Below are 13,956 nucleotides of genomic sequence, written 5' to 3'. Positions count from 1 at the left end.
AAACATCATCAGCAGCGATCATTCTGAATGACATATTTACCACAAAACAAACATAACAGATAAAATAAGCAAAATGACGAACATCACATAAATTGATTTCATTTGCTTCAACCATATTTCGAGAAAATAAATGTGATTTCACTGCACAAATGGCTTTCTTCAAAGGGAGGTTCTGTTTGAAGACCCAGCAGTCTGTTATTCAGACCCTCTGAAGAATTTCATGCGGATGTCATAACGGTGTCGGAACATTGGCACAGACGTAATGTTCCTGAGCACGGATGAACCACAACAACAACAACCACGACGACGACGACAACAACAAAATAACGGGGGGGGGGGGGAGACATTCAAAATAAAGATCACAAACTTGCCAGGTAGTTTGCTGCGGTCACCCCCGGGTATGTTAGATCAAACCGGGTAACCAGCGCAGGCTGCAGGTGAGAAAACACAAAAAAGCGTCACCAGCAAGTCGGCTGCACTCAGGGAGGGAAGAGAGAGGCTGAAGAGACAAGATGAGAGATGAAGAAGACACAGAAATACCGCATGAACCATGAGAAGAAGAAAGAAAATAAGATGGTAGGATGAGGCTTTGATTTAAAGGTTATTTTGGCTCTGACCTCCTAAGACGACCTTCCGACCCTCGCTACACATCACTGGTAAAAGCAATCTGAGAGGCTGTTCACATAGTGTGCGCTTGCTTTCAAAAACAGCTGGACGAAGAGAAAAACGAAACAAAATGCATGGATATGCTTTTTTAAAAGTTGAACTGAATTTAACTTGACACACCACCTTAAAAATGCAATGCTCATAGCGCAAACTGCTGAAAAAACAGCGAGATGCGACTAAAGACGTCTGTCTGATGCATGTGTACATAAATCAGCTGTTTAAATAATAGCTCAGATGGAACATAAGAACACATCTTGTGTGTGACAGTGCTTTCACATGGCCCCGTGGAAAAGGAAGTGAGAGGAATAGGTATAGGAATAGGAATTTTTTTTTTTTAATTCTACTACTGACAAGTAACATCCTGCACCTGAGTGTATTCAACCTAACAAGAGTTTGTTCTGAGAAATCATGCCGGTAGACAGAGGTTGTTATGTGACTGGGGAGAAATGGCTGTTGGCAAAACAGAAAGATTGAGGTCTTAAAAAAACTGTCTGCACAAGAGATGACAGTGCAGAATCCTGATGAGCCTAATGCTTCAGACAGGTCTATACACTCTGGAATAAAATCATACACTCTCTCAGATCAAATAAAAGCACAGTGCTTTTGAATCATCTGCAGACAATCAGATGAGGCACAGACTGTTAATGTCTCTCTGGCAGAGAGCGTGACTCCAGAAGGGCCATATATGATCACAGAAAAACAGCAACAAAAGCTTTCAATTGTGGAATAAAGAAATGTGTTCTGTATCTGGCATTTTTCATGAAAACAATAAAAAAAGGCTTAAAAAAGGCATAAAGAAGCACAAAACAAACAAATAAAAAAAAATGTTTTTTTGTTATTTATTTGTGAGAACAGTTAAAATATTACAATAAACATACACTGTCGTTCAAAAGTTTGGGGTCAGTAAGAATTTATTTATTTATTTTTTTTGGAAATGCATTAAAACTATAAGAAATGACAGTATAATCAAATAATGATAATATAATCAAATAATCCTGATATATATATAGTAATAATAATAAGAAATGCTTCTTGAGCACCAAATCAGCATATTAGAATGATTTCTGAAGGATCATTTGACAATGAAAACTGGTGAAATTGCTGCTGCAAATTCAGCTTTGACCTCACAGGAATAAAGTACATTTTAAAATATATTATAACAGGAAGCATTTATAATAAATTGTAATAATATCTCACAATATTACTGTTTTTACTGTATTTTTAATCAAATAACTGTAGCCTTGTTGAGGATTAAGAGACATGTATATAGGCTTTTATATGCTTATATAGACTTATCTAAACATTTATTATATTATGACCCCGATATTTGAACCGTCGTGTAATATTCAGCTCTGCTCCAAATTTTCTTCCCTATTCACACAATTTCAAAATAAATAAATAAATAAACAAATAAATAAATCTGTGAGGATTTTAGGTGCATAATCTGAAACAGATTCGTTTCCCAAGTTGCCAATATGTTACTACTTATTTCTGATGAGTCTACTCTGACAAATATACCACAAAATAAGATACACTACCTATTTTAATTTCATTCATGACTAATCAGAGAATAAAACCCTTACTGCCGGTGTCAAACAGGGCTATAATGCACCTTGTTTTTAAACTAGCAACTGAGCCCCATCTAGTGTTGAGAAGTCATTTTACAACATTACATGTGATTACAACCTCTTATGCTTTCACAACTTAAAAATCCTCTCCAAAAATTACTTTATAATAATTTGTATAAAATATTTGTCACAGCATGTTGCTATCACCATAATGAACACTAACCCATAACCTAAAGCACTGCACTCTTCTAATAATGTCTGCATTACAAGTCAAACTCTTTTCAACAAATATATTTAAAAAAACAAGAATAATCTCTTTACATATATTCATTAGATACTATATGAATGAGGAATGAAAACATGACATGAAAAACTGAACACTCATAAAGAGGCAACCAGGCCAACACAGACACACAAATGAAAAGAGAGAGGAGGAGAAAGATGCCAATGTGAAGAGGACCGTTGTGTTACTCATTGGATGGTCTGAAAAAAGGGTGACTTACCTTAAGCGGTGAAATGTGAGAGTGGGAAACGTAGCCGTGCACATTCTCGATTTCTGAGAGGTTCTTCTCCGACACGTGCACCAGTTCCGGAGCTCGAACTTCATTGGTGAGCCGCGGGAAGTTGTGTTCTGGAGGAGGGGAATCATCATCCTGATACCGGTACTGTATACAGGAAAAGAAAGAAGAAGAGATGGGGAAACAAAAGAAAGCAGAGAAAATTAAATGAGAAAAGGCAGAAAGAAAGCCCACAATCCACTGCCAAGCACAATGCAACAATGAAAAACATGACCATCAGCCAATGAGGTTAGTGCCCTGTGAAATGAATAAGCCAAGAAACTCCCATAATTCATTATTTGAAGAATTAAAGGGATAGTTCACCCAAAACTGAAAATGATCCCTTGATTTACTCACCTTCAAGCCATCTTGTATATATATGACTATCTTCTTTCAGACGAACACAATCTGAGATATATTTAAAAAATATCCTGGCTCTTCCAAGCTTTATAATGGTAGTGAATGGGGGTGTGATTTTGAAGCCCAAAAAAATGCATCCATACAATAATGCAAATAATCCACACAGCTCCAGGGGGTTAATAAAGGCCTTCTGAAGTGAAGCGATGGGTTTTTGTAAGAAAGGTATCCATATTTAAAACTTGATCAACTATAATAACTAGCTTCCGGCAGATGGCCGTACGCATTGATTTGTGGCGAAAGAGTAACCCCTGACCCGACGCATGACAAATGCGGAAGCACAGAGGATAGAGCAAAACAAAACAATCAATTTTAAAGAGAATTGTCAGAGGATTTCAATATACTGTAAGAGAAGAGGAGCTTGAATTTGTTGCACAACCCTATTTGTTTGAACCGCAAGAGGCGTCTAAGCTTATGATACTCCTACATCCTGCATCATACATCGTGTCAGAAGTTGCTCTTGTGGCGCAAGTCGACTTGCGCAGTATGTGTACGGTTGTCTGCTGGAAGCTAGTTATTTTAGTTTATAAAGTTTTAAAGTGCTTCAGATTATTTTTATGATGGATGGATGCATTTTTTGGACGTCAAAATTCTAAAGCTTGGAAGAGCCAGGATATTTTTAAATTTATCTCTGATTGTGTTCGTCAGAAAGAAAATAGTCATATACACATAGGATGGCTTGAGGGTGAGTAAATTATGGGACAATATTTTAATTTTGGGGTGAACTAACCCTTTAAGAATGACTGAAATCATGATGCATGATGAAGATTAATATGTTTTCTGTGAATAACCGCATGCACATGTGATAACAATATAAAGCAAAGCACTGATGCTGACATGCTCCAACCTAGAGAGAGAAGTTCTAAATAGTTTGCTCTGCATGCGGCGTAAGCAGGATGCTCATCCGTTTTAGTTGAGCTGAAAACAACAGTGAAAATGTGTAAAGTGAAGACAACACAGCGCAGCACATCATCTTGACTAACAGTGCGGATTTGGTACGACACGGCCCCTGTCTTTCTGTCTCACCCAGGGGGAGCTCATCAGGGCTGGATTCACACATGCTGGAGAGTGGCTTTGGTGCTGGGAGCCCTGTACCGCTGGAGGCCTGTTCTGTAAGCACACACACACAGGAGCCCAACTGTGACCAACCAATCACAGTCAGTTAAGCTGAATCATTTGAATAATTGTACATAAACTAGAGTTCAATAGTTTGGGGTTTGTAGTTAGTGCTTTTTAAACAAGCCTCTGATGATCAATAAGGCTGCATTTATTTGATCAAAAATACAGTAAAAACAGTAATATCCACAATTCAACATGGGTGTTTTATATTTGTATATCATTTTAAAATTTAATTTATTTCTGTGATGGCAAAATAAAATTTTCAGCAGCCATTACTCCAGTCTTCAGTGTCACATGATCCTTCAGGAATCATTCTAATAGATTGAATTGGTGCTCAAGAAACATTTCTTATTATTATCAATGTTGAAAACAGTTGTGCTGCTAAGTTCAAAAGAAACAGAAATTTTGGAATAGAAATCTTTTGTAACATTATAAATTTCACTGTCACTGTCACTTTTGATCAATTTAATGCATATTTGCTGAATAAAAACAAGCAAACAACAACAACAACAAAAGTCTTACCTGACCCCAAACATTTGAACGGTAGTGTAGGCCATACACCAGCCACAAAAAAAACCCATAATAACAAGGGAAGAAGCCTTGACCAACAAAAACGTACAACCTGACGTGCACACACACACACAAACACACAGAGATTGAACGAATTGCAATTTACAACCCATTTTATGTTTGAAAGGCAACAATCTTGCCTTAACATGGATGGCAAATGAGACACTTTCCAAACTCAAATGTACTATTTATTATTTATATTTGTTGTCAATGATTTAAAAAAAAAAAATCTTCAAAAGTGCTTTTTTTAAAAAATAAAACAAAAGTAAAATCTCCTTCTGAGGGCAAAAGGCAATCACTGTCACGCAGTGTCGCTTGCTGCAAACAAAAAAATAAATTATAAAATTTAATTCATTCATGAGTGGAGCCTTCATTCCTGTAGCTCGAACAGTAGATGGTGCTAACATTCCCAGGAAATGCAAGCAACTGTTAAAATGTTTATCTTGAATGCAGTGTAAATCTCTTTGGATAGAAGCATCTGCCAAATGCACTAATGTAATGTAAAAAATGTAAATATATTAGTTACGAGTAGAGAGGCAGAAAGGAGCCATAATCACCACTTCTGCAATCAAAAAAAGCTCAAATATCAGCATACCAGAGAATACATCATCACACTATGGAGTTAAAATTCCCTACATTGAGTGTAAAAAAAAACTGAACATAATCATATTTCAGGAGCTCTGCATGAGCCCACCTGCAAAGAATATGAGAGCTTTAATTCTCTCTGATGATATGACTCCACACACTGCACAGAGTAATTATCCTACACCTTACTGACTAGCATTATGCACAGAGGTGGGCTGTGCTTTACGTTACAGTACTTCTCATTATCCTAATCCTCAGAGAAACAGCTAGAATGTTGCAACATAGAAGTGTTTTAGAATCTTCTGTCGGACTTAAGAACTTAAGTGAGAACATCATAACTCAGTTCCAAAACCCAGTGATACACCTTGCAGCCTTTTAAGACAGCATTCTAACTGATAATAGGCCCAGACAAATGTTTTTAGCAACATTTCTCTCCATTTTTGGATAAAAACTCAGTTTATAGTTTCAAAAGTTGCTCAGTTGCTAGTTTTAAAAGACTGGGGTCGGCACATGCACGCACAATGAGAAACGCACTTAGGTCTTTCATTTTTTTAATGGAAACTTTCAAGTGCAAATACATTAGTAAACAAATACAGACCCGGTTCTAGAATCAAATCACTGAGGGTGCTTCTGAAATTAGTGACGGTGCTCTAGTAAAGTGCAGATATAATGTGTAAGCAATGGCTCCACCATTATAAGAATAGCATAATATTATTTAATTATTTAATCATGTAATTAATTTTACAAATAATTGGAATAGAATTTAAAAAATTAATACAAAAATGTTTCTATTAATCTATTAGTCTGCATTCACATTTTTGTCCCATGCCTTCATTATCACTGTCAATCATCGCAATTTCGAGATTGAATCCCGCATTTAAATGCAAGATGTCACTTTCGAAACTTTGCAGCATGTAATTGGCCGTCGGCCCTCTTAGTATTACATCTATGGTCTTATAAGTGAAAAATAAAACTTTCAAAGTGATTATAGGCTACATAGCACCAAAAGCACCTCTTTATAATCACTAAAAAGCTATCACCCATCTCAGTTCATTGCAATTTCACAAAGTTCTGTTATAATCAATAAAGTTGAGGGTGAGTAAAGCTTGGAGTAATTTTCATTTGAAAGTGAACAAATCCTTTAAGAGGTATTTGTTGCAAATGTCACCTTGTATAATTAATTATTGAGTATTACACTCACGTATACTCGCAAAGAGAAATACGGACTGGAAATAGCCTACATCACCAGGCCAAACAAAAACACATATTCTTTCCATGATTACTGTCGCGAGTCGCTCTCTCGTTGACATATGAGAGACCATACATGCATCCTTGATGATTAAAAGTAATTCCTTTAAAAAAAATCTTATTAACCATTTACTTTTGAACAGTAGTGTATTTTTCAGAGATTAGTGCAATGATACATGATATGCTGCCTTTGAATTTGACCAAAAATTACATATTACAATTATATTAAGAACGCAGCCATGATGCCTTAAAATACTGCACAAAGTGGATGTCTGAGAGGTCAAAGGTGAGGAGTATTGTAGGGTCACGCAATATTCAACTCTAGGTACACTAAATCTGGGTTTCTGAGCTACAGACTGCCAAGCAGACCGTCAGCTGGCAGTCTAATAGCTGACATATGTGAGATGGTTCATCTGAGGGAAGAAGTCAAAAGAGATCAGAATAACAGAATGAAAGTTGTGCTAAGAATACACACATACCACAAACACAATCTTACTCGCTATGAATCCAAAGCAAGAAACCTTCATTTTGATGCTCATATGAAAACTATTAATACAAAAAAGTAATTTCATGCAATATTTGTGGCGAAAATGTATCAAATGATTAGCTTAGCAATATGCTAATGACATATTCTATTGGAAACAACTGAATTTGCTATCCATCCATATAACTTAATGTTTCATTTCAGATATGATGTACCCTAAGTAGCTGCCTATGTACTTCTATGTACTAAGTTAGCTCACAAGGTTTTGGATCAGTCAACGAGTTTAAGGACACTCACTATTTTCAGTGGCATTGTGCTACATGCAGCACACAAGCAGCGTGCTGAACTGCTGTGTTATTGTAGGCGAAGGCAGAGATAAATGAAGTTAATGTAAAATAATGACAGGTGGGTGAGAAAACCAGGGTTCCCACAAGGTAGCAGGTCGTGTAACCGCCTCACCTTTCTTTAAAAGCTGCTATTGTCTCCCTCTCTCAAATGCCGTAAGCATCTCTTGTTGCCACTGACTTGTTCTTTCTACACTGTTATTACCTACAATTATCCAGCCCAGACTAATAGCAGCTCTCATACTCCATAACAGCGAATGGTAGGGAAATATCTTCAGTAAAAATGCACACTCACAGATTCACTCTAGAAACACCAGCCTTGCTATATTTAGGCTGTCTGTGACCTCTCAGAAACAGAAAGCTTCATGTTGACACTCAATTTGAAGGTTTTTCAAACTATGAAAAATTATGGAAAGACCAGAATTGCGTTAATTGTACTAGTCAACCGAACCAACCGCTAGTTATTCTAATATAAGATGGTCTTTTTAGAAGGAACATATTTGTGCAAAGTTTCTTCTCAGTATGAAATGTTACATCTTTTCAATGTCTGAAATGTTTTCAACTGGATTATCTATTTCGAATGGGCGTTTTGAGCTTTATTATGGACTGTGATTTGGACAGGATTTTCACTCAAGAGGCCTCCTCCCAGACTCCAGACCTCTGAGGACATTCATCATGCCGTTTGAAGATTACAGACTTTGCAGGCGAACCACCTGGAATTTTTCTTAAAAGAAAACGGAGAAAATATTTGCCAGCCACAGCTAATCTGCTTGTTGTTGCAAACATAACAAGGAGAACGGAACAAGAAAAAAGTGGTAAACAAAATGGAAAATAAAGATGCAAATCCTCTCTCCAGAGGCATGTCGGTGAATACACAAAGTGTCAGTGGGCTGCAGTGAAAGTGATGGGATTGAGCAGGTTTCATTAAAACCAAGGAAGAGCAGAGGGTGTATTTGATTGAACAACCATCACTACAACATATGCTTCTGTGTCCTTCCTGTCATTAATAATTTCCTCTTTAATCTGTAAAAACCAACAATATATAATTAGTATTTTCTGGCAAGCTTTATAGCACTCCTTAAAAAACACACACAATGTTCACAAAATAAATTATATACTAGGGCTGTCTTGATTACGTGATTAAACTTGAGTAATTAGTTTTTAAAAAGTTCTCAAATCTATGGATGAGAGTTACCAAATAAAATATCCAGCATCCATAAGGTAGTCTAGATTAGACATTAATTAAATCTCTCTTTGCCATTAAGTTAAGTGAACATGTGAATACAGTATGTCACTGTCTAAATATGTGAACTGTTCATCGCAATTTCAAAAAAAAAGTCCAACCCCCATTTAGAGTTAGCATGTTTTGATGTCCAAATGTTTAATGTTCAAGAAATTACATTAGCTGTCATAAAGAACTTGACAAATGTTAACGATTGAGTGACAGTACCTTTTTAATTAAATGTAGTTTGGCCAAGATTAAATAACAACAATAATTTGCCAGGTAATTGACGCCCTATGCAAGTATACCTATATAAATATTATTATAGTCATTACAAGCAATGATTTAAAATTAAAATTATGACTTGACTAATTTGCTTGATGTTCATGCATCTTTTAATGCATATCTGTCATTCTTTCTGTATAAAAAAGGCTGATGTGCACATACACTATATTGCGTATTTTAACAATACTGTTCAGTAAAACCATAAGATAACTTACTTATGATACCTTATTGATACAATTATTATTGCCCCATTGTTATCATATGTTTTATGTTTAAAATATAGATCACAATTCTCAACAAAACAGTATTATTTAATTATTGAATAAAAAAAAAAAAAACTGTTTAAATGAATGATTCAATGACTCGCTTATAAAGACTTCACTTGTTTCATTACTGGATGAATCTGTGTTTTTGAAGGAATCTCTTGAATGAACGATTCAATGACAAATTTGAAGCATCAAGTTTCAAAAGGTGATTTACTCTATTTTGATCGCGACCGCAGACATCAGTGTTTATATCCGAACTATAAACCTTCATCTAAGTACTTCTGTGATCATTTGAATTATTATAAAAAAGAAAAAATGATATTGTGTGGTTGAAAAGACTGTTTTGAAAATTTTAATATTCACTGTGATCATACTTTTCCAATTAATGTAACATTCAGCATGGTTTCTGTTTAGTTTAGTTTTTTTTTTTTTTTTGTAACCCTGATTTCTCAGTTTCCTTTTTGTTTCTATGGATTCTCAGCAAGATTTCGTTGTCATGGATACTTATTGTTTGATTGATTTGATTCACCTGTTCCTTGTTTAGCTGTTTGGTTTCTCTGTGTATACATAGCCCTCAGTTTGTCCATTCTCGTTAATGCTTAGCTGGTTGTTATACTCATGATTTTTATGCTCCTGCGCTTTTGCGTGTTTTTGTTTTGTCTATATTGGAAAAAAAACATTACTGCTGCACATAGATCCTACCTCAACAACTCTCCTTTGTTGAAACCGCTCATGACATTAAGAGACATAGCTGAATCATAGACATTTAGCAATAAGATCGCATGGGTGTTTGAATCGAGATTGTGATTTTTTTTTAACGATTAATTGTGCAGCTCTATTACGACAAAAAAATAAAAAATAAAAAATAAAAAATACATTAAAAATATTGGAGTACTCGGTTAGTTGCCAAAACAATTGTCTGATTACTTGATCAATCCTGAGTTTTCCCATTGGTGTAAATATAGTGGCATAAATAGGATGTACAAATATATTATAAGCCATTAGAGAAGCCCTCTTGAGAAGATCAACCAGCATTCCTACAACCACCTTTGGACTGTAAGAAGGAAAATTAATCTGACTACTGTGTGTAAAGCCCATCAGCATTTAACAAACCAATGATATGTTAATTTAATCTTGAAAGACAGTATTATTTCCATGGATTCTGAAACATCTGAGAAATATCAGCCATAGTACTGACAGCATAGAATGCCACACTTTGCGTGTGCCTCTGACAGAACCACTACAGCGACAATGAATGAGTCACATTTCATTAATGATGCTTTAGTACTATGCTCAACATATAACAGTCAGGTCACTGGTCACTGCTCAGCAAATGGACCATTACTATTTTGCTGAGGCTACTGACTTTAACCTAGTTTGTGGAGATCTGTAAATCAAAACCATGAATACAGACAGCAGAACTTTTCACACTGTAAAAGTGGTAAATTAATCCAAACAAAGTCTAAAACAAACAGATAAAATGGTCAAAGTCAAGCCTGGTTCACTGGACTATTAAAAATGCATCAGGCTAGCATGATAACTGCTATGGTCTGTGATGTGTAGTATATTTGATGTGTTAAATGTGGTAATAAGCAGTCTCACACCCCACACACAAGTGTCAAATATAATACTATAACTAACATATCGCTTCTAATCGGACATATGCAGCGTGACAATGTGATAGACGACTGCTAGCATGGTCTACAGCAGAGAAGCTTGGAAATCTTCAAAATGTGCTAATATATTTGTATCAGGACAGATGTGTATGTTGGGGGAAGTGTATTAATGTATTTGTGAGGCTGTGGGTTTTCCAACACACTATTATGTTCACGTGCCACTGTGCTGAAGGCTGCTTCCTCACTTCCCTCTCTCTCTCTCTCTGAGATGATAGAAGATGGGAATATGAGGTGGCATGGCTGAAGGCTCTGTGCTGGATTGTGTGGAATCTCCTTGTGCGATTGTGTGCACTGACCCCTTTTCTGCGGCCTAATAAACCCTGAGTTTGTCATCGTCAGCTCCCAGGGTTCACTCAGCCTGCAGAAGGAGGAAGGGTTAACAACAGTTGGCAAGATCCTTCCACTTCTACCTCCTTAGCTACTGAGAAAATTTCCAGTGGAGACTACAAGTTCCAGATAAGTCGGTAGTGAGCATTTTGAAGAGATAATTCACCCCCCCAAAATGTAAATTTTTAGTTTTAAAATCCTTATAAATTCTGTCATCATTTACTCGCCCTTAATTCTCCTGAAGCCTAATTTTAAGTAGCTATCTGTTCCTCAAATAATGTGTTTTGGCTTTCAGGGGGCTTGGAATATAAACGCATAAGTCACTTTTATATTACTTTCATGGAGGTTGACAACCTCTGGTCCATCATGTCTGATCCACAAGTTTCATCATATAGCAGCGAACAGTGTCTTCTTCAAAACCTTCTTCAAAGTCACACAGGTTTGGAACGACATGAGGAAACGAGTTACTGCATACACAAATCTGTAACTTTGCATCAACAGACATTCCTTAAACTTTCAAAACACTCGGTTGAGGTCTGAATATTGGACTCATGAATAAACGTACAACACATTAAAACGATGATTCTGCTCCTTTGAACTTCAAACCACAGTTGGGGATTTGGTTGTGAGCCAATCTAAATGTGTCCAGGAATGGGAACAGCTGGTTGATGGAGGGAAATAAGTATGTCATAAGGAGAGTACAGAAACATACATCTCATGATGGCATTTGCAGGACTCAGAATGACTCGGAATGCTGAGGGGGCCACGGATTTAAGCTAAACCCTTACACTAACACTTCTGGTCAAACATTAAATAATAATGCTCTTATGCTTACTGTAAAGATTTAAACAGCATAATTCTGGGTTAATTAAAGCAGCAAAGACATGGCACTGCTTACACTGCAAAAACTAATCCCTGTCCTTCCTCTCTCCATGTCTCTCTCACTTTCTCATTCAGGCAGAACGTGGATCAGGGGCTTTAAAACTTACTGTACATTCTGATTTCAGCTTACATTCTGCCACCAAGGCAAAATCAAATAATAAAATTGCTATACCCTGGCATCTTTTACATCAGTGATATTAAAAACAGAAAGTGTTATTGCAATAACTATAAATATTATATTGCTAATATTTACTGTGGTATCATGAATAAAAATAATGATGTTGTTTTATATTGTATTTTTTTATTAATACCACTGATACTAAATTATTATTCATAATTAAATAATTATATAAACACAATTATTATAAATGCAATGCTAATCTACATCTTACAGACACGTCACGTGTAGTCTGTTTTGGTTTCATTTTCACTGTGTTTGCCAGCCTAAGTTCCTAGTCCGTTTCCTTGGTTGTTAATTAGTTCCACAAACCTGTTCCTGTTCACTTTGATTAATCCTTGTCAGTATTTCAGCTCTAAAGCCCTGGGTATACGTCTTTTTTTTTTTTACACGCTAGTGTACGTGCACAGCCAAACACACAGCCTTGGAAAGTATACTTCATTTGACTCGTACGTGTACACAGGCATTTGGCGCATGCTCAGTTTTGAGCAATCTCTCACCACGAGTTACAACCCATGTAAACATCTTTGTATTCTTTCTTGCTAGAGTTGTACAAATGAGGGAATTTTCTAACCTCTTCGCACAATCTCTCGTCTATGTAGGCCTCCATCGTCGCTGTAGCTTGCATGAGTTCCGATCGGTTCTGTTTATGCAGTTTTTCTTTGACTACCTTGTGAATCGACGCTCCTAGGTCACAGTTGCCACCTTGTGGATAAACGAATTACTGCAAATATAACTGAATGCACATGTGCGACCTGCTTGTTTAAGTACGCATGGTTACAAAAATCTGGCGGTGCGCGTACTCTTCTGATGACGAAATTCGCATCAAGCGCACAAGTAAAAAGTGAAGTATACTTTGGGCTTTAGTTCTCTCGGTTCCTACAACAACCAATCGTGACACAATAATAATAATAATTATTATTATTATTAGAAGTAGTAGTAGTAGTGGTAGTAGTAGTACAGTAATCATAATTATGTATTATAATACATCTCCAAGCCACAATAATAAATAATAACAACAACAATAATAATAATTATTATTATTATTGCTGTTGTTAAATATTCATAATTACATAAAACAATTAAAGGCATATAGATAACACATGTACACACTGCAAAGTGTTGGACTTCCAAAGTTTTGGAAGTGACAGCACATTTAAACTTCTCACAGACATAAACCTAAACGGTTTAATCCATTTACAGTAGTAGAGCTGTTTTTGAGGAAGTAATAATTCGCATTAAGTCGCATAACAGAATTCAATTTATCTACAGTGTGTACATGGCCAAAGTAAAGCTTCTCAGTCCAACAAGTGTTTTTACCGCCTCAAAACACTTCACACCAAATTAAAGACACTAATCTGCACGTTTCCATGAGTTATAAATAAACCCAACCGAGTGACATCATAATACCAAGCACAAGTGACAGAATTCCCTCTGCAGCTGCAATTCATTTTACTTACAGAGCTGAATCATCTTATTAGCATGCTGGGCTGTGGACTGCCTCTGCCGTCTGAAACTAATTGGTTCTGAATGAAAGACCGTACAAGAGAGCAAACAAACAA

At 36.2% G+C, this 13,956-nt stretch overlaps 1 protein-coding gene across 26 annotated transcripts in view; it reads right to left on the bottom strand.

The window, feature by feature from the left end:
* The window catches only part of dlg2 (discs, large homolog 2 (Drosophila)), a 269,422-nt gene that overhangs the window by 163,938 nt on the left and 91,528 nt on the right, over positions 1-13,956 (bottom strand). For 19 of the 26 annotated variants that reach the window (XM_048180477.1, XM_048180452.1, XM_048180492.1 and 16 more), the window contains 3 exons: positions 4,235-4,318; positions 2,738-2,899; positions 372-431 (listed from right to left, as the gene is read on the bottom strand). In XM_048180477.1, coding sequence (XP_048036434.1) covers positions 372-431; positions 2,738-2,899; positions 4,235-4,318 — 306 coding nt within the window. The remainder of the gene's footprint in view (positions 1-371; positions 432-2,737; positions 2,900-4,234; positions 4,319-13,956) is intronic. The other 7 variants (XM_048180501.1, XM_048180590.1, XM_048180597.1 and 4 more) reach the window with 2 other exon arrangements.

This window comes from Megalobrama amblycephala, linkage group LG2 (genome assembly GCF_018812025.1).
Source record: "Megalobrama amblycephala isolate DHTTF-2021 linkage group LG2, ASM1881202v1, whole genome shotgun sequence".
Classification (NCBI taxonomy): domain Eukaryota; kingdom Metazoa; phylum Chordata; class Actinopteri; order Cypriniformes; family Xenocyprididae; genus Megalobrama; species Megalobrama amblycephala.
Note: the sequence above shows the minus strand (reverse complement) of the source record. Positions and strands in the feature narration are given on the sequence as shown.